The sequence below is a fragment of the Cetorhinus maximus genome, chromosome 19 (genome assembly GCF_964194155.1).
Source record: "Cetorhinus maximus chromosome 19, sCetMax3.hap1.1, whole genome shotgun sequence".
Taxonomy (NCBI): domain Eukaryota; kingdom Metazoa; phylum Chordata; class Chondrichthyes; order Lamniformes; family Cetorhinidae; genus Cetorhinus; species Cetorhinus maximus.
In genome coordinates, this window is record NC_135897.1 from 25,752,992 (window position 1) to 25,778,379 (window position 25,388).

Here is a 25,388-nt window from a genome sequence, read left to right on the forward strand (position 1 = left end):
CGTTGTTTTTTTCACTTGTGTAACAGATCGCTGAGGGTGCTCTAAAGCTATGGGTTTTCCGCGCTTTTGAGAACACTCTCCATCAAGCCTTCACATCATATGGTTATCTCAGTGTCTGTAGTATACATGTTGACTTACTTGTACATGGCATAGCCCTGGGGTCTGTCTCTGCTCTGAAGTAGCTTTTTTCACAGGTACATTGGGATGAGCTCTCCTGGTGTGAGTAGCTATGAGGCGGACACTTCATGCAGAACGCATCCATGGAGGAGGCCTTGTAGAAACCAGGTCGACATGCTAGGAGCACAAATCAGAAGAATGTGTTAGAACTGGAGTACTTCAGTGACATCACTGAAACGAGCTTAACATGGAACAAAACTCTATCCTCCCCATTCAGAATGGTAGGTTGAAAATTATTGTCTCCTCCATTCCAGAAAGATAGGCCATTCCTGCTAACTGAATGGACTGTCTTATTAAGAATAGGAAGCAGCATTAATATTAGCACCAGAAAAAATTAAAGCCAGCAAAATCCTGCCTTGGTGACAGGCAGTACTGCAGCAAATGCTGGCTGGAATGGAGATTGAGGAAATAGATCTTCCTGCCTGTAATGGGATGTGGGTTTTTTTCGGATGCTCTTAAGAATTGTAATTCCAGAGAAGGCGGATGGGCATAATGCCAGTGATGCATTTTGATGCCACCAACAGAATATTTACACAGCACTAAGATAAACAGCACCCAAAATAAAGGTTAAAAATTTCAACTTAATCCCCAGGCTCCAGATACAAGGCAGGCCTTTGTTTGAGGAAATTCTTGCAGGCATTTCCACCATTAAATAACCAATGTTATGATTTACAATCGGAACACTGTGTTTTATTTATCTGTGCATTAGGCTGCAAATGTTATTTCTAACTGTTCAAACTGACAAAAGACAGATAGAAAATGGCGACTGAGAACGGTATGAACTTAGTTGAGCTCAAGAACGACAACTTTGGAAGAAGCTCTGCTGGTTACTCATTCCTCATTGGAATTTTTTAGAAATTCTGATGCATTCATATTCAGTTGATCAGACATTTGATTACTGAACAGATAAATGGTTATTCAGTTAAATGAAAATTTTCACTTTTGGGATGTATGACACTGAGGGTGACATTATTAACGCGAGACACTACAAAAGGGAGCTAACACAAGACTTTTAATGACACAGAGGCACTTCAGATTATCACAGATGAGAGTTTATTTTCATTTTTTTAAGCACATGTTTCTTCTAGGAAAACTATGGTTTCTGGGAAATAACGTGCTAATTTACAGCCAGACAGAAAGTACCATTCATCTGTTATTGAATTGAACCTGAGGTAATTCTCCAGTCACTGTGACTCTACTCAGCTGAGAAAAAAGGGGGAGAATTCAAGCTTTGGGGTGCCAGCATGATCTTCATTACTGCTTCAGCATTTGTCAAACTTCTAAGACTAGTTATCCCCTTTCCCAAACGAGTCTCAGAATATAAACATGGGCCCAGGGAACCGACAGCGTCGAATGTCAGTGAAGCTTTGGAAGTGAAATTGAGATTTCTAGTTGACGGTTAGTTACCTGGATCTTCGTGTGAGGGATACTGTTGTATTACACCGCCCATTGAGTCTGGCTGGTAGTGATCCAACGCTCATTGTATACTACAGGCTGAATCTTCAGGCCCTGCCAACATTGGGAATAGAGGCATACGGGGGCTTGAGAATTGTGAGACCGGCTACGGTTTCCCAGCCCTGCTCCCAATGTTGGCTATTTTGGATGACACAGGTTCAAGGCCAGGGAAGGCCATGCACCTCCAAAAGTTGGACAGGAAATTAGGATCGTTAAGAGCCTTGTTAAACAGGGAATACAGAGGTTGACTTGAGATTTTCCAGTCGGCCTCCAGTTTCCAGACATGACTGGGGGCAGGTCAACAGCCTGGAAGCAGGCACCCAGTGGAAGGCCAGGGCGCCAGAACTCTAGGCAGGCTTATAGGCCCTCCCTCCCTGTCTGGGTTGGAGGGTGCAGTTAAAGGCAGCCCTCTTCAGGGGCTCCCCACCACCAACCACCACCCCCAACAATTTTGGTCTGTATGCTTCTTTTATTTTTTAATTAAAATCTTTTTAAAGTGCCTGAGAGGGCACTTCTTGTTCAGGCACTCTCCTAGTTGCTTATACTGCAGCCAAGTGCTCCTCTGAAGCTGGAATGCTTCTGATTTGACAGCCCACTCGCCATCCTTAATTGGACAGTGAACCTCCTTCCTTGCCAATTAAAGGGGCGCCCCAGTCAAAATTCCAGGTCAGTGACTGTATCCCCTCGGAGTGGGTTCGGAACCAGGAAACACGGATCCTCTTTCCCATTCCTGAGGCAATAAAAATCAGCCCTACATGCCTGGCAGTTCCATCCTAGATGGAAATCCAGTTATTGTAAGTTATCAGACAATGGGCGGGATATTCCGCACCCGCCCGCCGCCAGGATCTTCCGGTCCCGCTGCAGGTCAATGGACTCCTAGCTGGGGTGCCACCTCGCCCGCGGTGGACCAGAAAATCCCGGCCAATGATTCAACACCAATTAGAAGAGCTATTAGGGGGCAAGACTGATGTTTTCTATTAAATTAGAAAAAGAAATATGCATCTGCTATCCAAGGAGAATCTCATCACCTCACATTGACATTTGGTCACAATTTCTAAAAACAATATGAATTTGGTGAGTCTTATAGTCATTGGGCTTCATTATTTTTCTTCATGAAACCATCCCTGGTGTATTTTAAGCACCTTCATCAAATTGTGATCTTTGCAAGCCACTTTGATTACAGCATATGAAACACGACTTATCGGAGCACTAACAACATCAACACAATTTAACCTTTCACAGTGTGTAGCATTTCTTCACATTGGCCAAAGGTATGTCAGCATCTATCTGCATATATTAAGTAAGTCAGGGCCATAAAAGTGCACCACCATGTGCCAGAATAATCTGGATGCCAAATGTAAACACAGGAGAGGAGGCAGAAGTAAAAGTGAGGATGGAGAGGTAAAGAGGGAGGAAAGGTAGGGGTGGGGAGAGGAAAGTGTTCGGGCTGGAGGACAAGAGAGGGGAATTCATAAGTAAGTGAGCCATCCTGACAGCTCATTAACTAACATTCTGCCTCTGGGCTGCACAAACCAGCCAAAGCAGGGAAAGAGTGAAACATTTGGTTACAGCTCCCGAGGGTTAAAGAAGGGAAAATTAGTTTGGCTGCCTGGTCCTGATCAGCAGTCTCTACTAGAGATTGGGTGTAGAGGACAGGATTGGTCCCAGTTATAATCTTGCCATAACTCAATGCCTGTGCTCATGGTCAATGCTCACATGTGATTAACAGCCATTGAGTGTAGAACCAGAGGGGGGATCAACACATGTAAATCAGACCTCAGTGAGAGAGTCAACTGCTTAAGGAGTGGAGACAATATAAGAGCAAAAATAAAAGTTAATTACTAATCAGGACCTGCTAAACACCATTCTTATGAAACAACAGTAAATGCCTAACTCATTTATCATCCCACAGAAGGTCTTTTTACCACTCAAATCTCTGGCGAAAGATATTTGTAGTATAAAAGTATAAAAGCAAAACACTGCAGATGCTGGAAACACTCAGCAGGTAAGGCCACACCTATGGAGCGAGGAAGAACATTTCAAATCAGTCATCTTTCTGAAGAACTGGTGAAAAATCATTCGCCTTAAAATGTTATCTTTTCTTTGTGTTTCTCTCTGAAACTATGGGCGGAATTGTCCCAGATTTGCACTAAGTGCAGTAGCGGGCAGGGAAAAAGACGTTTTACCCACCAGCCAAAATAGTGGCTTTTCACAACATATTGTCCCAATCCTGCCTCATTAGTCTTACATTCTCCGGAAACACGCCAGGTCACTGGTAGGGCGTCCCATCATTCGCCTGGTAGGGCGTCCTGTCGTATCAGGCCTTCAGTAAACCGGGCGGCATATTTAAAGGCCACCGCTGCACAGGGCTAGTACTCTTCGATGCTGCGAGCTGCCAAAGGGAGGAATCATGCTGCCCCCAGATTTAGCGATGCCTCCCTGAAGTGCCTACTGGATGCAGTGGAGCCCGCCATGAAATCCTCTACCCACACACCGGGAGAAGACCAGCAAACAAGGTCACCAATCCTGCGTGCGAGGTGGTGGCAGAGGTGGTCAGCGCCAATGCCCTGCAAAAGAGGACAGTCACCCAGTGCCGCTACAGGATGAATGGGCTCATCCGTTCCGCCAGGATAAGTTACTATTCTCATCACTCTCAACTCACACTCACAAACCCAACACATCCACAGGGATCTCACACCTCAAGGGACAACACCACTAACTCTCACACACACCCTCACATCTCCATCAGGATCATATCCTCTCGAGCTCACCTCCTCATCCCATCCATGGCTCTGCTCACCACACAAAACATTCCACACAGTCCCATGCATCCTGCTCATGCTCTCTCCATCTGTTTTCATGCAGAAGTTGGCTCACAACAGCAGAGAGAGGTCCCAGACCAGGGTGGAGTGGTCCACTTTAGGCCCCACACTCACTTTGAGGAGCATGCCATTGTGCTGACTGGTGAGGAAGTGGACCATGCCTGTGGCATTGGTGAGGTTGGCAGTGAACACCCACATGAGGATCTTCCTGCACCACATCATTCCTCTCTCAACGCAACTCTGAGTGCTCTCACTCCTGCTTTTGACTCTGCTGCCACGCACAAATTATCTCTACTTAGGTTCACAGGGAGCTCTGCCAAGGGACAGACACCCACAGCCAGCCAGTCCCTCAGCTCCATCCAGGTCCTCACCTCCAGCCAAGAGGACACCTCGTCCATTGAAGAGCTGGAAATAAGCAGGTCTGGAAGACCTGTCACAGCGCTTACCCACACCCTCCACCAGCACAGAGACACACATCTCAATGGGAACTAGATCTAGAGCAGGCTCCAGTTCACAATCTAGTGGTCACCGCACGGACATGTGTCCGCAGCAGGAGGACACAAATTTGCCCCCTGGCACTCGGACAACTGCTGGGGAAGAGGCATCTGTGAGGTCTGAGTGAGGTTGACGAGCCTCTGGATTCAGCCTTTCAACTCATTGTGGAGAGTCAGCAGAAGGCAGGGGAACATCACGCAGAGCTGCTGGAAGTCCTCAACAGAGTGGCAAACAAGTCAGAGATGTGCGTCCGCCTGCTCTCTGATGAAGTGGTGCCCACATGTACACGTATGGAGGTCTCCATGGGGAGGATGGCAGATGCCATGGAGACCCTGGTCCAGCAGAATGCGGAGATGCATGCAGACCTGCACTCCATCATGGGAGCCATGGATGAGATCCTGCAGTGGTAATGCAAGAGGGAAATGGGGCACCTCAACATCCCTCTAGGTGCTCCCCTTGCATCACCCCCCAGTAGCAGTCCAGCTGCACACAGCTGGTCCATGAGTGATTCTGGAGAGAGAAATGTGTGTATGGCAGGGCCTTTCAGGGCTTCATGGAAGCATTCTCCCACGCACGTGGATCCTTCCTCTATCACAATTATCTCACTGTCCCGAGCGTCTTCAATGCTGCCTGTTGGGGTTCTCTTTCAGTTGTCCATCTGAGCTGAGCTGCATCTCCAACCAGCCACTGATCACACTCCCATGCAGCACCTGTTCCCAACCAACACGAGGCTCCTCCCACTTTTAATTTTGCAAGATGTTGCTGCTGAAGTTTGTCTTCAGCTCTCCTGTCCTTTTCCATCCCCCATCACTGTTGACCCACCTGGCATCAACTTTCACCTCCCCACCATCACTTACCAACCAGAACCCTTTTCTTCCCAGGATGTCCAGATGAACATGCATGGTCCCTATCTTCCCTCAAATCCCACCCCCATCCACATTGACCTCCCTACCTGCTCTTTCCCACACCCAGGGTCCCGTGTCTGTCTCCGAGTCCCCACCAACCACCCTCGCTGTCCCTTCTACCATGGCCATTGCCTCTTTACCCTCCCACCCTTACTCCTTCCTGCACCCTTACCCCTTCCTCCCCTAGGACTCCTTCCCCCTCTCCAAACTCCTTCCTTCTCCTGGACTCCTTCCTCCCCCTGGACTCCTTCCACCGCGCACCCCCCCCCCACCCAAACTCCTTCCTACGCCCAAAGTCCTTCCTTCTCCGAACTCCTCCCCCCTTACACCTACCTCCTCAGTTGCTGTATCCTCTTCCTCCCCCCCAACAGCCTCTCCCCTCCCAACACCTCCGTTCCCCCACTCCCAACCTCATTCCCCCACCCCACCGGTACACCTCCCTCTGCTAGTTAAAGTTTGACCTTCCTCTCCCAGCCCAACCTCCCGCATCCCAATACACCTTCCTCTCCAACCCCGTGACAATTAACCACAGCAGACCAAGGCCGAGATACTAATGTCCCAAAGCAAACCCTCAACGGTGATCTTCCCCCTCCTGTGAACTGCTTCACTGCAGAGCCACATCCATGAGAATCCACTCAGCATGTGATGCACGTGTTCCTCCAGGGTCTGTGTGGCTCCAACATCTTTTGCTCCACGGATGTCCACAATATGAGTAAGGCCCTCACGTTAAGTCCTGACTTCTGCACGTCACACTTGTCAAGACGTGTTCTGCACCGGCGTGTTTTCCTGCCGACATGGGCGGTAAATTTGACGTTGGTGGGTGATTCTAGTGAGCAGGGCTTACAGTGAGATGCAGCTGTATTAAAATGAATTTCCAGACATCCAGCGGTGGGAATGGCAGCCCGCCATTGACGAGTGGAGCGGACAATCGCAAACTGGATTCACGATGGTGTTAAATCCATTTTTGGCCTTTCTGGCACATTGTCCGCTCATGCCCGCCATGATGCCCGATGCCAATGGGCACGGAAAATTCCACCATGTATCTACCTGTGAAGGATTGAAATACTACAGAGGACGTCATCCATGCTGGTCAGCTGCTGAGTTGCTTCTGGTTTGATCTGTTCCTTGCCATGTGGGTAACAGAATACTGTTATTAAAAATCATCTGTTAAAATGGTCAATGCAGTTCCAGATAAAACTGTCTTCTGAAAGTACTCCAGTGGTGCACATTTGCTGTCAAAAGTATTCAAATTTAATTAGATCCTGACTTACATCTAGACTCAGCAAGGTGCCAGGTCACTCTTTAATCCTTGGCACACTACAAAGATTCAGAGACTACTTGCGTTACGTGGTCTATGTAATATATAATCCACAGACGTGTTCACATAATGCGTGGATTTTTTCTAATGCAAGTACAGATTCATTTGTCCTTGTCAAAACCAGCCAAAGTTAGTTGACTTATACTTCTGAATTTCTCTGTTGAAAGATGCACTGTTGTCATGGTTTTTGTGTTCTTTCACAAAGTGCTGACTATATGGGAAAACTTCCACATTCAGTTCTCTGACAGACTGAGATTTTGCTGAAATACTTTTTCTTTCAGTGTGAGAAAAGGCCAAGGCAGGATAGCACCCAGATTGGAAAAAGTAAAGGAGCTCGTGAGATAAACGAGAGGTATTGATTAGGTGACATCTGTTGGTGAGTGCAATAGCTTCTCTTCACTCCGGTCATCTCTGGAGTCCCCAAAAGATCTATCCTTCATCCCCAATATTTTCACATTTACCTGCTTGACCTTGGTGGTTTCTTCAGTATAAGGGGTTAATTCTAACTGTGTGATATGCTAATGAGACAGTTTACATCATCACAGGAAGTGATACAATATCTCGTGCTCTTGCACTCTTGTTGAAACTCATGGCAAGATGAAGGCACAGGATGTTGTTTCTTAATAAAGTTAACATTTTCCTTACCTCATCAGGCTCTGTAAATATTCTGTGTTAGCACAATGAGACCAAGAATATTAAATGGTGGCAGTGAGTGAAAGTTCAAGTATGGAAAATTCTCTGGCAAGCTTCAAGCAGGTCATAGATCTCAACCAGGCAGAAGCATGGATGAATTAGCGCTGAAGATTTGCCAGTTATCACACCGCATTGGGCCTTGCGACAAAACTAAGCAGTGACTGTGTCAGTACGCTATTATGTGTGATTGTTTGGCTGCGTAGGCAATATTCTAGTCAGGCAAGGGATAGATGAAGAAAAAGCTATGTATGATGAAGTAATAAAAGGACTTGGTGCCTACTTCAATCTGCAAAAGAATACCACTGTCGAGAGGGCTAAATTTAACAAGGATACCCAAAGGCAGGGGGAAAGTATTGATACATTTATCAACGATCTATATAGACTTGCAGAGAACTGTGAATATGGCTTAAATATGAACTAATCAGGGTCAGAATTGTTGTGGGAGTCTTGGATGAAGCGTTGTCTGACCACTCGCAGTCGGTGGATGTTTTAACCTGAACAAAGGCAGCTCAGCTGAACAAGCTGAAACCAGGAAGCAAAATCGATCATGATTTAGGGTGACAGGGAGAACCAGATCTAAAAAACAAGTGACTCAGTGGAGTATGTTAAATTTAAAAGCAGAGAGGTGGCTGTAAATAAAGCAGGGGAGCCAGGAAGAACATCCATCAATTGCCCTAGCTAACTGTAATCGGTCTGGCGGGAAAAAACACAGGTACAAAAATTGTCCCGTCAAAGAGACCGAATGCCATTTTTGCAGAAGGAGAGGTCACTTCCAGGCTGTGTGTCACAGTGTGAAGCTTGTACACTGTGAGCAAAAAGAGAAGCCTTCGAAAGGTGGCAAGATCTATGAAATCGATGATATCAATGATAATGAAATGCCTTTCCTTGGAGAGTTTCAAGGACCAAGCGAAAGCTACTGGAGTGCTGATATGTTTAAAGTTAGGCACTGGTGCAACAGTTTCAGTTCTTTCTGATGCTAAACTGCAGTTGGAGAAAAGTTCTCTTCAGCCATCGTACAAAAAACTACCAGGAGTATAGAACTCAAGGTCATAGGACAACTGAAGGAAAATCTTCAATGTGGTGACAGAAAACTCACTGAGACCTTACATGTGATCCTGTACCAGAGCTGTTCACTCTTAAGCAGGACTTACATCTGATTTGCAGAGTAGAGGACCTGGATAGCTAAGAGGATCAGCCTAAAAACTTCAGAGCTGAATTTCCACAGCTGTTCACAGGACCAGGAAAGCTGAAGGCAGTGTACCACATCACCCTTTATCCAGAAATGAAGGCAGTGTGTCTGTTTACACCCAGACAAGTTCCTCATCCACTCTTGCTAAAGATAAAGAAGGAAACTGACTATGTTGAAGCAAGAGGTTATTTTGTCTGTGACAGAACGACCAAGCTGGTGCTCAGAGATGGTCCCAGTGCCAAAACCCAACGGATCTATTAGAATTTGTGTAGATTTTACACAATTGAACACTGCAGTTGAATACAAAGTTATCTTATGTCATCTGTGGACAACAGTTTAGCAAAATTGAGAAAGAATTCAGTCTTTATGAAGCTAGGTGCAAAGAGTGGTTTTTGGCAATTACCCCTCGATAAAGATTCTAAGTTGCTCATAACATTCATTACACCGTTTGGGAGGGCTCGTTTCAACAGATTACCCTTCGGCATCACATCAGCACCAGAAATCTTCCAGAAGACAATGTCAAGTATCCTAGAGGGAGGGAATGAAATCGTATGCCACATGGATGATGTCCTGATCCATGGATCCACTCAGACAGAATGTGATGCTAGAGTGTGAGCTGTGTTGCAACACCTAGAGGAAGCAGGGCTTCCACTCAACAACAAAAAAGAATACTCGCAGTCAACTGTCAAATTCCCTGGCCATATTGTGGATGCATCCGGTGTCAGAGTTTTTTTAAAAATTCATTCATGGGATCGCTGGCTAGGCCAGCATTTATTGGCCAGCCCTAATTGCTCTTGAGAAGGTGGTGATAAGCTGCCTTCTTGAACTGCTGCAGTCCCTGTGGTGTAGGTGTACACAGAGTACTGTTAGGGAGGGAGTTCCTAATGGGAAGAAGACTGAGAATTCACCGCCCTACTCTCCCACACACATTCATGTCGTGTGTACAAGCCACTGATTTGGATAAGGTGAGGGAAAAAGAGGATGAGTATCATTCCAGCCAAATGTGGAACTATGACAAACATCACAAAGCACACTACCTGCCAGGCCTCCAACCAGGAGACTCCGTTTGGATTCGAGACCAAGCTCATCATAGATAGGCGGTTGAACAGATGCCACATCCACAATCCTACCTCATTTAAACTGAAAATGGTACGGTGAGATGGAACAGACATAAATAGTTGCCACACAGAAGCAACCTCCTACACAGCTGAAGCAGTCATCTACTCAACCAAACAGACCAGAGACGCTGTCTTAATCAAGAGATCCAGATGACTCCTAGATGGGTAAACCTGAGTCAACTACAAATTCTCCTTCTTTTGCCCAGCAAAGCGTGAGACTTCGTTTCCAGGACTCAACTCCCGAAACCCCTCCAAAGGGTCTGAGGACCTGTTTGGGTAGACTAATAAAACTGCCACAGCAGTGATCCCTATAAAAAAGAAATTGAAGTCAGAAGCTTGGGGGGGAGATGTCGTATAATGGGGAGAATCAGACATTTGGGGGGAGATGTAGTATAAGGGGTTAATTCTAGCTATGTGATATGCTGATGAGACAGTGTACATCATCACAGGAAGTGATGCAATGTCTCATGATCTTGCTCTTTCTTATTGAACTTCATGGCAAGATGAAGGCACAGTAAGTTGTTTCTTAATAAAGTTAATGTTTTCCTTACCTCAGCAGATGCCTGTAAATATTCTGTGTTGGTACAGCACAACCAAAAGTATTATATTTCCAACAACAGATACAAAATGCTGGCGACTCTTCACCGCCTCCCTCAATTTGGCAGTCTGCTTGTACAAAATCCGGTTTTACATGAGCTGTGACTTCATAGGACTTAACATGGGGGAGACTGAACGCAGCTATATCCTGCCAACTACTATATCGGTTGCCACTGATTCTAAATTTGTCCCCAGCTACTGTCTCATGCTTGTCATGATTATTCACAGCCTTGTTGTCTTATTCAACCCTGAGCTGAGCTCCAGGGTCTATTTATTTCCCAGCAAAAAGAACATTTTCTACCATCAAAACATTCCTCACCTCCTCCGCCAGCTCAGCCTGTTTGATGCTGCAACTCTCTAATATGCCTTTGTCACCTCCAGTAGCACACTGTTTTCTAGTATTCTGTGAACTGTGTGCAATAGTGTGACATCAATTGATTTACATAATCTATTGTCACTCCAGACGTGTCTTTCATGATGCATTAAAAGCATTAGGACAGCATTATCAGGGGCTGATGAAGGAATAGTGGTCACTTGTTGTGTGCCAGCCACTTGGTTAGTATCATGCAGAAACTGGCAGCATCAGCAGCAAAAGGTCAAAGGGAAGAGATTTCTTTTTAATTTTAAGATGGCCTGCACTTCTGTGCTTGTTCCAAATGGGTTGTGTGCCTCTGTAGTCATCCTCAGCAAGTTGAGCTGCAGTATTGGGCAGAGGACTAATTTAAATTAAAGTCATGGATTAATAAGTCTACCAGATAACTTGTGCACTGGCTTTAAAATGTTGGGTACTGTGGGCCTATTGCAGGCCCCAGGCTTCAGTGTTTGATTTCTCAGTCTCAATGAATGTCAACAACATAATTCTGAACTAGATGAGATGTGTTACTGATTATGAAGCAGCTGAATGAAGGTCATGTTGTTGAAATGATATGCTTCTTGGTTTATAGTGGTACTGATCATTCTACTGCCACATTCAGCAACATTTCTCAGTCAACTTTAGTCACCGGGTCTAACATATCTACTCTTTAAACTATTAAAATATTCTACATAACAAAAAAAAAACTCTAAATGGATTTTCACTTGGATCCCAATTGTGGAACCTTTTAACTGCTATTTTTAAAAATGAGTATCAATTGCTGAGGTTCCTCAGCATGTGAAACTTGATACCACAAGGAATAGCCTAGGTGAATAGCAGAGATGTAATTAAGGGAAGCTATGTCAACACACAGAGGAGGGAATAGAAGGATATGCTGATAGTGTCAGATGAAGTAGGGCTGGGAGGAGGTGGTGTGGAATATAAATATAGACACAGTCTTGTTGGGTTGAATGGCCTGTTCGGTGCTATAAATTAAATGTAATTCTACAATTACTGCATTAACCCTCATCTGTGTATTAATTTCCATAGCAGTCGATATCCATATTTTAATTAATGAAAGTTTTAAGCATCCTTGTACAGAAAGCTGTCAACGTTGAAGGAATGTTAGAAATGAGACATAGGTCCATATTCCCACTGTGGGTAGAGTGTGGTTGTTTCGTTTCAATTCACACCTATGCTGCAGTTATAGTGTAAATAAAGCCTGAATATGGAGTGTCTAGCTAACTCAACCTTGGAGTGAAGGGGAATGAGACTCCTTGAAGGAGCACGTCTCACACTGCTTTGCTTCAGAGGCCTTTCAACCTTTGGTACCCGATTTAAACTCCATAAGCTGTATGTCAGTGCGATGTCAAAACATCTTCGCACCAATGCTAGGCCTGCGGTGTGAATACATATTTATGATCAGGAGGAATAAGGTGGATTATAAACCCTTTGAAATAAATGGACCCATGTCTATTTTTTAAGGGAGGGATTCCTGTAGGTGACATTTTAAAATCAAAGTGAGTCAAGTCTCACTCCAGTCAAGCGGGAGTTTACAGGTCTGAGTGTTAGAGAATAATTAAACTTAAAAATTTCCAGCTCAGCAAATGAACGAAATCTGCTACAGCTGTTAAAGGGACCACTGGATGATACAATGGGGGTCCACGGATTTTTTGTAAAGAATAAGACAGGGGAACAGTAGGTTTTGAGGTGTCCAGTGACCTCTAGTCAAGAAAGACTACAGCTTTGCAAACGTAGCAGCACATCCCCAAAAACCTGACGGTTTTCCCAGTGAAATTTAACTTCTTAAAAAAAAATGATAAATTCAATGTCCCAGTCAGGTCACATCAATCAAAACCTCTTCTCACCCAGACAAAGTCATACTAATCAATTATGCAAACTAAACTAAGATCTCACAAAGGTTTAGCACTTCGCTGCACAAAAAACTTGAAATGTCTCCAAATTGCTTTCTCCTGTATGAGAGACACTGATTAAATATTAATGTCTCAGTGAGTAAGTCTTGTTTTTGCCAATCAATAGCTTTTAGAACTAATGTCCTGTGTTGCACAGTCTTTAGAGAGAGAGAGCACAAAGAACTCACCAAAACAACAATTTATTTGATTGTGTAATACATGCTAGGAATGTATTTATGGCTTTCTGTTTATGCCATGAATTATAGCACCATGCTCATCAGCCTTGGAGCGACTGTGCTTTTGTTGTACTTGAATGGAAGCGTTATTTAATAAATAGCAAATGACGGGGAAGCAATGACTCTTCAATTAGTGAACAAACTGTTGGGTATAGATTTAGTGAACTAATTGGTTAAGGAGAAACCTATAGTTAAATTAACAGATTAAAAATGCAATGCTCCAGTAATTAATCACGCATTCCCACATATGTAATACTGCTCCATTTTCTTTCAAAACCTTGTGATTTTTTTACATTGTGACATCTCTGGTTTGATTCATCACACTCCCTCCTCCGTTTTCTGCTGCTTTTTTTATCTTTTCCCCTCAAGGCACCAAGTCTTTTTGAGGTTAGGATGCCAGTGATCCAGTAGTCCCTCAGTATCTTGCTCAGTTGATTATTCTGCCTATATCAGTCTTGACTGTGAATGATGTCAGGGTATTATCAGAACTAAGCATGCTCCTGTGCATGAAGATCTATGTGGTAGCTTAATGATTTTGATTTTGGACTAGTAACTCTCAGATCAGGGGCAGGAGTTTGGTGCTGATATGGGGGCAGGAATGCAGGTGGGCCAGCACAGAATTTCCCAACATGCCTGGTGAGCTGGTTCCCCGCCACAGCCCCAGCTCCAGCCATTTTCCTCAGGCCAGATTGGGCGCGGGACGGCTACCCGTCCACAAGCTCCGGCAGCTTGTTAAGCTATTTTAAAGGTCAATTTAAACCATTGATTAGAGGCTGATTGGAATTTTTCAGTTAGCCTGGGGGACTCCTATGACTATGGGAACACAGCAGATGCCTGGAGATGGCAGGTCAGTGGGAGCAAGACTCCAGGATACCTCTTCCCCTTCTGCCACAGCCACAGGAGGGTTTCCCCCCCAATAATGGCAGTCTGACAGCTGTGGCCATTTTAATTTCAAACATTTTAAAAGTGCAGGAAGGGGCACCTTAAGATGGAGGCTCCCTCTCTCTCCCTGACTGGCAATGGCAGGTTTCAGCTTCTTCAGTGCTGGAGGGCCTCCTGTTGGCCCTCCAACTTCGACAGCTGCCCACTATCCTTGATTGGATACCGAGCACTAATTGGCTAATCCTGCAAAAATCGTTTTAGGTTACTGCTCCCGACACGATGTTGAGTCAGGACCCACATTTGATCCCAATGTTGGGGCCCTGAACCAAATGGAAAATCCTGCTCTATTAGTCTAAATCTCACCACGACAAAGATATGATGATGTTGAATTCAACTAATCTGTGGACCAGGAGAAAAAAACTCATGAAGGTTTGTTGTAAAAATTCAATGATCCGCTCATGTGGCTCTTAACTACATTGACCCTCCAGTATTAAATAGTGTTGTTTACATCCCAAGAACATTAAAAAGATGCACAGAATCCAGCAGGGATCATTGGAAAGCATTCAGTAGCCTAGGGAAATGGTCTTCATCTGTTTCCAGACTTGTGTAATGTGTAGCACATTTAATTAAACATAGCTCTGTTTTCTCTTCCAGATCAATAGGCTTTTAAAATACATGCTTGCTGTCACTTAGCTTGTGTTTTCATCTACACTTTTGGAACTTGGTAATGTCCTGTTCCATGGGCTTTGGTCTGTCATCAAGGTTTTTTAATAATTGTATTTTAAAAGGGACAAATGTGCCTCTTGTTGTAAAAGGTCTGATCTTAGCATATTCAACAAGAACGATATAGAGAACCTTGGACTTTTATGGTTGATTATCATGCCATTCAGTCTGTTGCTCTCCGTGTCATTACAGGAAGCCCATTATCCCATGGTTCATCCTTCTCATGGTTTATATATTTGACTCTTGTATTCAGTGTAATTTATTTTCTCTGATTTTTTTTTCAATCTTCTAATCTAAGCGCTCATATAAAAATACTAAGTCACCAGGAAACACATTTGTTTTTGCTAGAAGTTATTAGGCAAATTATATGAATGTAGGCTTGTCCATCAATGAAGAGTCAACTCGTTTTCATATTTTGAAGCCAAAATTTGACACTGATGAGGTAAAAGTAACGTAATATTGTGAGTTTCAAACTTGAAAAGGGAGACTTTTTTGGAAAGAAGTGAGGGAGATCAGGTACAACAGAAATGCAGATGTATATCATTGAAGTAATAAACAATGGTTAATAAAAACGCTTCCCACGACACTTCTGTCTAGTTTTCCAATCTGCGTGAATAAGTCCAGTGTGCTCTGGCCAGAGCATTAAGAAAAAGTTCTGATACATGTCCAATAACACAAAGAGAAGGATGATGAAAAGAGTACCCTCACAACTGAGTTGCATTTCCTGCTAATTACAAATAAGTTAATGTTTCTCATCTGTACAGTCTCCTATTACGCCTCTTGATTTGTGCATAATTATTCAGCAAGAGTAACAAATGAAGCATTGTTTATACATAAATCAAAAGAGAGCTAAACTACATACATTGGTTACTGTTATATAACTCTTAAGTGCACTAATGTTATTTTGCAATACATTTTAATCCTCAACCATTTGTATTCTAGGCACGATTGTGATATATGTTGACAGTCTTGCTTATTGTGTACATCTCTTAAAATGTCACAATCACTTTCCGGATTAAACTTTGTCATTTTGAAAGAGCAGAATTTGAGTTATTTAGTTACCACAAATCAATGGTCCTGATAAATACATTCTGCATTCTAAGAACATAGGAACTAAGAAGTAGGGACAATGGGTGAGCCCTTGTTCTGAAACTATGACCCCTAGTTCCAGATTCCCCACAAGAAGAAACATCCTCTGAGCATCTAACACATCACATTCCCCCCAGAATCTTATATGTTTCAATAAGATCACTTCTCATTCTTCTAAACTCCAATGAGTATAGGGCCAACCTTCTCAATCTTTCCTCATAATTTCCTAGGAATCAGTTGACAGAACCTTCTCTGAACTGCTTCCAATGCAGGTCTCTCTTTAACGAAGGAGACCAAAAGTGTATACAGCACTCTAGGTGTAGTCTCACCAATGCCTATGTTATGTGGCATAGCATCTTATTGTTATAACAAAACACATCTTCTGACTCACCCTAAGCAATACTATGGGGGTGTGCTAATAATATATTTAAAGTCTCATGTACAGAAAGTACTTGCTGTAAATGTGATACTTCCTGTAACACTTTTCCTGCCACAATTTTCTTATTGCTTATTGTAACGATATTTCTGAAAAAAGAGACATGCTATCAAAACTTTTTGTCTTGCACTCATCAGGATAGCTCGGAAGGATTTTCAACGGAAACAGGGGAACAGCAACTTATACTGCCTAAGAAGAGAGTGCGAATTAGTTGGCATGTGGAATCTAATTAGTGGAGGCGTTGCCATGGAGAATGTAGAATGAAACAATTAACTGCCCAGCTTTATTCAAATTCAAACCAAGCAGGTCAACTCGGATTGGTCAAGGCATTGTCCTGGGGAATGAACGAGGGAATGGCTATTCCCTAAATTTCTGTTTAGTTGAAAAAAGTGCAATGTATAGACATGTTCCTTTACTCTGCAAAGGACATCGCCCTGTGTGTGAATATATAAGGTTTCTAGCATGCATAAGTGGCCACACTGCAAGTCCGAAATACAATCTTAAACTGGCTTTCAATTAGCTAAGTTTCCTTTGAAATTTTATTTTTGTTATAGTGCCCCATCTTGGGCTGTCACCCTTTTTTAAATATATTTTGTTATGTTCTTTCTTATTATCTCTTTTCTCCACAAGTACAACATTTTGTTCACTCTAATTCTTAGCACAATCAGTATTGTCTAGTAGGTGTTGCCCAATTGCAGAATCACATCCAATGTTGGACCTTGATGACCTGAATTTTGAGCCCGCCATCCGATGTTCCCCACTGACTCCAGCAGCCCCGATGCCATATTACGCTCTAACAAGCATTGATTGGCATAAGGTGGGACTTCCGCTTGGAGGAAGTCCCACCTTGAAGAGCTGTCGGCCAATCAGAGGACAGATCAATCAACCTCCAGTCCCTCCAGGTACAGCACTCCAGCGGCCGGGAGAGACACTGCAAGGAGCTGCCTGGCACTAAGTCCTGGGAGCCAGAGGATATGGGAAGTGGCAGGGGTCCCAGGGCGGGGAAGGTAGGCTACGCCTAGGGGGTTGCGGAGTCTTGGGGATAGGCCACTTAGGTGGGGGTTGAGGGAGATCTGGAGGTCACCGGGCCCTAAGGGGAGGGCACCCCCCAGACACACTCCATCGCCTCCCCTTCGCCCCCGAGATCCAACTATCTTTATTTCTGGCATTTCCCACGCCCACACCCCATCCACCCGAGCTGTCATCCGCTTGCCAGCCTAAAAATTGAAGCTGGGTGGGGAATGGCCCTTAAGCAGCCATTAATTGGGGTAAGGGCGGGCTTCCTGTCTGAGACCCTGCACAGCCCAGCGTAAAATCGCTTCAAGGTCGGAACCCAGAGGGAATCCCGTCCATGCAATTTCACATTCCCCACCCCTCTGCCTCAGAACCTGCTGGGGTCAGGGGGGTTGGGGGGAGTGTAAAATTCTGGCCTATGGTTTGAATTTTTTTTGCAGCAATACTCAAGTTCTATACTACCTAATGCTATTTCTTTAGTGTTTCAGTTTTCCTATTTATTCTACTGAGGTGTGATTTCCGTCCTCGCAGACGAATATACAAATTGAATGGCATTACTCTATTGATTATACTTGCTGCCTTTAACTGGATTATATTTCAACTCCAGCTTTGAACTCCCAGTCACAATCAGCTTTACAGGCCACTTCCACTAGCAGCTCTCATGAGAAATGCTTCCCACTCCAACTTTGCTCCTTCCCCACTTGCTCCAAGTTGTCCAGGCAGTTCCCAAGTATTTTAAGATAAAAGCAAAATACTGTGGATGTGGGAAATCTGAAACAAAAACAAAAATAGCTGGAAAAACTCAGCAGGTCTGACAGCATCTGCGGAGAGGAACACAGTTAACATTTCGAGTCCGTATGACTCTTCATCAGAACATTCTTTCTGAACATTCAGTTCTGGTGAAGAGTCATACGGACTCGAAACGTTAACTGTCCTCCTCTCTGCAGATAATGTCAGACCTGCTGAGTTTTTCGAGCTATTTTTGTTTTTGCCCAGGTATTTTAATTTTGAAGAACTCCATTGCTGCTCTTACTTTGAAGGCCTGTTAGTGCTAAGCTATTTTTATTGTGATGTTAATTTTCATGCTGCAATCCCCTGACTCTGTTCTTTTTCTCCTTTCCCAATTCCTCCTCTTTACCTTGTTTTTTTTCCCCAATTTACATCTACTTGCTTTGAAGTTCTGTTCCTGACAATGTTTTGAAAGTTCTATTCCCCAAAGCCTTTTCTTGTGGGAAACCATATTCCCCTCATTTTTCTTAACTTTGAAGTCCTGCTTCTGTTTACTTTTTTCAAATTCCTGTTCCCATTCTTTCTTTTCTGGAAATGCTGACCATCAATTTTCTTGAAAGTTTGGTTCTGCAATTTTTAAAGTCCTTTTGTCCATTTTTTTTTTTTTGGAACCCTCTTCCTCACTCTTCTCTTCCCAAAGACTAAGTTCCTCAGTTTCTCTGCGAGGGACTCATCCCTGTTGTACGTTCTTTCAAAACGCTGCTCCTTGTTATCTCTTTACTCCACAAATCTAAATTTTAAGTACAACATTTTGTTCACTCTAATTCTTTGTGATTGCAATCTTTGAAACATTCCCTGCCCTGTTGCTTCCTTCACTCAACTGCTCTGTACAAATCCCCGCTAGCGCCAAGTACCAACTACTCCCAAAGATTCTCAAGTGCTTTTCTTCCAAATACCCCCTAGCAAATCTTCACTTCCCAAATCCAGTTAATCAGCTCCACACCCACCCAAACCATTCAAGCATGTCGCGCATACCATATTATCTCACTTACAAAAGGAATACCACAAGAAATCTAGCTCCTCACGAAAGATTGGAGCCTCTGACTCTGTCAGGAGAATTTTATGGTTCCTCACTGGCAGGGCTGCAGGCAGTGGGGAGGCCGTAAAATTTCCCACATGGCCTTCTTCCCACCCGTACCCAACATGTCTGCATTTTTATGGGGGGGCACGTTCGAGGCCTCAGGCAGCCATCGCTCTGAATTAAGCCCTGAAGTGGCAAGTTATCAGCCACTTAAGGGTCGCATCCTACCTGGCTGCAATTTTTCAGCTGGCAGGAGGAATTCAAGGAATAGGAATATGCCCAGCAGATCACCGTGCAGATCATGTCTCGGGTGGGAAGGGGTTGGAACCTCCATTACTGGCACCCTTTTGAGATGAGACACTGCCCACCTCCCCCCCACAACAACCCCTGCAAAGTCTGTCACCCCCCCTAGGTGCTCCCTCCACATTGCCCTTGCCTTCATGACTCCCAGCCCTCTTTCCCCACCACCCTTGGGCTTCCCCTCCCATCCCTGTCGTGAGACCCCACTCTAACCTCCTTCTGGGGCGCTGGGACTTAGAATCTGGGGAATGCTTGTGGTCTGAACAGTGGCCACTGCTTCTGGTGGTGCTGAAGGGACTACAGAGCTGCCAGCCAATCAGATTGGCCGGCAGCCTTCAGAGGCGGGACTTCCTCCCAAGTGAGGGTGGAAATCTTGCCTCCAGCCAATTAACAATCAATGGAGTGTCAAATGGTTGTGGGGCAGCCAGCTTCGGTGGGGATGCGTTCCCCGCTGACTCTTCAGGTGGTGGAAACCCCACTTCCTGTAAAATTCTGCCCCATTTGACCCACACCAAGAGAAGTCAACTATTAGACAACGCTATATGTGGGAGCTTGCTGTGCACGAATTAGCTGCCATTTTCCCAACATTACAACAGTGACCACAGTTTCTATTCTCTGGCTGTATAACATGTTGGCACATTCTGAGGTCATGGGTGACACTGTATAAATGCAAGCCTTTCTTTCTGGGGGTGGGGGTGGGGGGGCCGCAGGGTCAGGTGCTGCTTAATGTAATCTTGAGTGTGACAGAATGTGCAGCAAATGATGAAGAATGGCTTGTTTCTACTGTTTATTGGAAGACCAGGGCTTTCCATTGGCTTGTTTTCAGTGAAGCTGAGATGCTGCTCTGGTGCTAAGAGATTAGCAGAAGATGTTTCACAAATACACATTATGTTAACAATCATGGCTACTTGCTGTTATTTTTGCAATATGGTCATGGGGCCATCAGAACACAAGTGTAGCCCTTAAATTTCTCAAACTATCAAACTGTTCTAAAACATATCTTATGCCCTATGAGACATCAAGGAGTATTATTCTGTCATAATGACATTGTAACCACCTTCCAGTTTTCAGCTGATCTCATTAAAGTGAACTTCCAAAGCCCGTGACAACACTGTTTCCAATTTACTAAGACTTAAGCAATAGTATATCATGTAAAATATACACATTTTAGCAAGCGTAAGGCAGTTGTTCAATCTTCGGTCTGCAAAGTAGCAATACAGAACATATATTTTAGTCATATGATTCATGTCACTCAAAACCACCTAGAATAAACTACTAGCCTCATTGCTCACTCTCAGCCACTTGGCATTCTATTTTTTTTTTCTTTTGATCAAACAATGATTTTTTTAATACAATTTGATACTGATAAATGCATAAAAGTTCACCAAGAAAAGACATGTTCAAATCAGGGTATCAAATCATCAGGAATTAATTCTGAATCATTTTACGGTTGGGTCAAGGATGTGCATATCTCAACACCTCCAACATTGTCCATCACAGTTCAGGGGCTCCATTCTGTTCGGATTGGAAGAAGAGACAGATTTTATAAATTCTTCTCCAACACACTCCGTCTGTTCCCATGTGGCTAAACTTAATTCTCCATGAGATTTTGTACTGAGGTCATCAATGGACACGACACCTTTGCAGGAGCAACTGAGCTGTACATATCCACAGGTCGAAAACAGCTAATCTTTCAAGAAAGTCATTTTAAAACAACAAGTTTTTTTCCTCTGCAAATGTTAAGTAAAGATAATGGGGGTGATTATTCACTATGAAGGCCCACGTGCATTGGTTTTCTCCAGATATATCTTGCTTCTCATTGATATCCATGTAAAAGGGCATCAAGCGTTGCTAAGACCTGAGCAATATACAAAAGTGATTCAAAAGAGCTAGAAAGTAAATTTATTCAGCTGTTCTGTCTGATGCAATTTCTGGTCCATTTTTCTTAATTTCTTTTATTAACACTTTGAATTCACAGAACCTTTCCACCAATGCTTTTATTTTTACATTTGCCCCTGTATCATTACTGACATAAACAGATTTTCCAATGGGTACCCAAAAATACATCTGGCAAGACAGGCTACATGAGCATCTTTGCATCCATCTATCAGAACCTTCACACCCACAGCCATGATATTTGCTATTACACGGGGTTCTAGTTAATTCAATTGTGTAGACTTCTCAAAGCAGTCTATATCTTATAGCTATGAACACATTCAGTGATGGTACAGCACTGCTGACTATATGAAAACCAGAAGCAAAAGATCAACATGAAAAATTATTCTCTCGCACTACCTCTGTATCTTATAGGAGTTACATTAAAGAATGGAAGTCCCAACCTTATGTCTGAACTCAACTTTTCTCAAAAAGCATTTTAAGGGCAGTGTCTTCATCATAAACTATTTGGTGGGGCTTTTCAATGGGGAAAGAAAGAAAAGGTGGAGCTGTGATTCACTTCAATCATGTTTAACCACATGGGAACAGATGGAGTGTGTTGGAGAAGAATTTGTAAAATCTGCCTCTTCTTCCAATCCGGACAGAATGGAGCCCCTGAACTGATTAGGACAATGTTGGAGGTGTTGAGATATGTATGTCCTTGACCCAGCCATAAAATGATTCAGAATTAATTCCTGATGCTAATGATACCAAGCCTCTCAATGCAAAATGCGATGTACATGAGCGTTACATGCTTCTGAACAAATGAGAACAGGCATAGTTGCCTTTTCTTGAGCATTGTAACTCCTGCCATCGCAAGATGGCCGGTCTGCGCATACACACTGGCCTGTACATGCATGGAACTCCAATGACATCATTCCACTGTGACCTGCCTACCAGTACGCCTCTGTGCATGCGTGAAAAGCTTTTCTATTTGTATGGACACGCTGTCTGCAATGAATATGGTTGAAAGTTTAGCTTTAGCCTGGAGAACAATAAAGCTATCTATTAATTACTTAGACACAAGAGACAGATATCCTCCTAAATTCCAGTGTGGTTATGCAAATTATAGCCAGTATTTTTGGGATCGTGTATGTACACATCTGATAGATCCTGAATTCAGACCCTGCAGGCTAGCATAAAAGACATTAAAAACAGCATTTTAAGTTGTCTGTACAAATCATGATGCATTGGATGTGTTTGTATGGTACATTTAATATTGACGCCAAGTTTAAAATAAAGAGGACATGGTTTAAGATTTCTGTCTTTCTTCTTAAAAAGGTATCGGTGAAGTCATTATTCACAAAGGTAATTAATTCAAGTTCCGAACTGGGAATTGTAACATCTTTAAAAAGGGGCTGGCTTTGACTGTTGCTAAAACAGGGGAGAAAACACAGCTGTGATTATTTGAGCGGCGCCATTTTTGGTCCTGGCTGCTGCTGATGCCATCGCTCACTATGACGCAAGGGAGCAACAGTATCAACTGCACATGCCTGGCATTGGCTGCAGCTTTGGCAACAAATGCAGCCCTTCTTGAGACTACTAATACTCCTTTAGGTGGCTGAAAGAATGGAATGGAAGGGTTTCGATTCATGGGGCGATGGAACTAGGATTGGGGAAAGAGGGAGCTGTTCTGTTGGGATGAGCTTCACTCAAAGTGGGCTGCGATCAGTATCCTGGTGAATTGTGTAACTAGGGCCATAGTTAGGGCTTTCAACTATAAGCCAGGTGGGGGAAGGAGGGTAAGGAGAGGAAGAATTGAGATGAAGGGAGATTTAGAAATCTAAAGAGAATAGTGAGGAAATAGAGCAGTGCAGCTTTCGAGTAAAGACGAGCAGAGTGGGACAGAAAGGAACCGAGAATTGTAACGATAATAGTTATCCACGAGTCAGGCCCATGCAAAGAATAATGGTAAAAAAATAAAATTATCTGAATGCACAAAGCACTTGTAATACGATAGACAAACTTGCAGCAGAAATAGAGATAATAAATGGTTTAGATCTAATCACATTAAAGAGACATGGCTACAAGGTGACCAAAGTTGGGAAATAAATATTTCAAAGGCAGGCAGAATGGAAAAAGAGAAGAGGTAGCTCTGATAGTAAAGAATAACATAAGGACAAAGGAAGGACCTTGGCACAAAAATCAGGAAGTGAAATCAGTATGGGTGGAGAATAGGAATAACAAGGGTCAGTAAATGCTGGTGAGAGTAGTATGTAAGCCTCTAACAGTTGGATATTATTGGACAGAGAATTAGTAGTTTGTATCAATTGTGCAATTGTGGAGACTTTAATCTTCATATCGACTGGATAAATCAAATTAACAAGGGGTAATCTGGAAAATTAGTTTGTAGAATGCTTTCATGACAGTTTCCAGGTACAATATTTTGTGGAATCAACTAGAGATAAAGCTATTTTATATCTAGAATTGTGTAATAAGGCAGAGTTAATCAGTAATGTCAGAATAAAAGATCCCCTGGAGAAAAAAGTAATCATAATGCAATTGAATTCCATACTAAGTTTGAGACTCCAGTCAAAAACAAGAATCTTAATCTTAACCTTAACCAAAACCAAATACATCTGTTTGAGGGCAGAGGTGGGCAAGGCTGATTGGGTAAATAGACAAAAAGCTATGGTGTTAAATAGTGGGAATCATTTAAAGAAATTATTCAAAATATTCAACAAAAATGCATTCATCCAAAAACAAAAACTCAGGCCTGAATTTTCCAGAGTTAGGAGATTTCCCAGCCCTGTGAACTCAACGTCTGTAAAAGTCTCCTGGAACTTCCGATTTTTGGCTCTGGTGGGGGGGAGGTGTAATGGGAGGCATGGCGGGCGGCCCCGGAAGTAATGCGGAGGCAGGAGAAGTGTGGGTTGGGTGATTTGGTCGGACATAAAAAGCAGGCCCTCAGGAAGACTCTTCTGTAAGCAAGGAAGTCGCTGATTCAGTGTCTGTGCATTGGAGGAGACATCACTCAGGTGAGTGTAAGCTCTCTAAATGTTGTCCAACTGGCTGCTGACACTAGAACAGATGGGCTTTTCACAAGAAAACATTTTCACTGTTGCAAACTATTAAGGGGATTGGTGTACAAGAATAAAAAAAAGTCTTGCTCCAATTGTATAGGATTTGTTGAGACCACACTTGGAATGCTGTGCACAATTTTGCTCTCCAAATCTAAGGAAGGGTATACTTGCATTGGAGCCGGTACAGTAAAGTTTCACAGGATTTGTCCCCGGAATGGGAGGATTTCCCAATGATGAAAGCCGAGTAAATTGACTCTACATTCCCTGGAGTTGAGAATGAGAGGTTATCACATTGAAAGATACAAGATTCTGAAAGGGATTGGCAGGGTCAATACTGAGAGGTTCATTTTCCTGGCTGGGTAAGTCTAGAACACAGACGTTCAGTCTCGGGAAAAGGGATCAATGATTTAGTATTGAGATAAGAAGAAATGTCTTCACTCAAAGACTTGTGAATCTTTTGAATTCTCTGCCCCAAGGGTTGTGGATGCTCCATCGTTAAGTATATCTAAGATTGAGACAGATTTTTGGTCACTTAGGGAATCGAGATATGGGAAGTGGGCAGGAAACTGGAGCGGAGGCAGAAGATCAGTCACGATCATATTGAATAGTGGAGCAGGCTCAATGGGCATATGGTCCACTCCTGCTCCTACTTCTTACATCTTTAGGTTCTTAAAACAGCAACGTAATAACCAGTGAAGGTGCAACTGTGGAACTTCTCAGCTTTCAATGTCATTGCTTTCTAATGACAACTGGTAACAAACTTATTTCCAAAAGCCCGTGCCTGTGATACTGGAATGCAGCATCATGTAATCCGTCATCTCTATTTCAATCACAAAGGCAGATCCAATGGAGATTAACATTCAGCTACCTCAGTTAGGCTGAATGAACAGACCAGAACCGCAGTGA

The 25,388-nt window shown here is 43.5% G+C and overlaps 1 protein-coding gene across 2 annotated transcripts in view; it reads right to left on the minus strand.

The window, feature by feature from the left end:
* The window catches only part of LOC144693693 (ephrin type-A receptor 3-like), a 408,573-nt gene that overhangs the window by 183,637 nt on the left and 199,548 nt on the right, over nt 1–25,388 (minus strand). For both annotated transcript variants that reach the window (XM_078563602.1, XM_078563601.1), the window contains exon 4: nt 139–294. In XM_078563602.1, the coding sequence (XP_078419728.1) occupies nt 139–294 (156 nt within the window). The remainder of the gene's footprint in view (nt 1–138; nt 295–25,388) is intronic.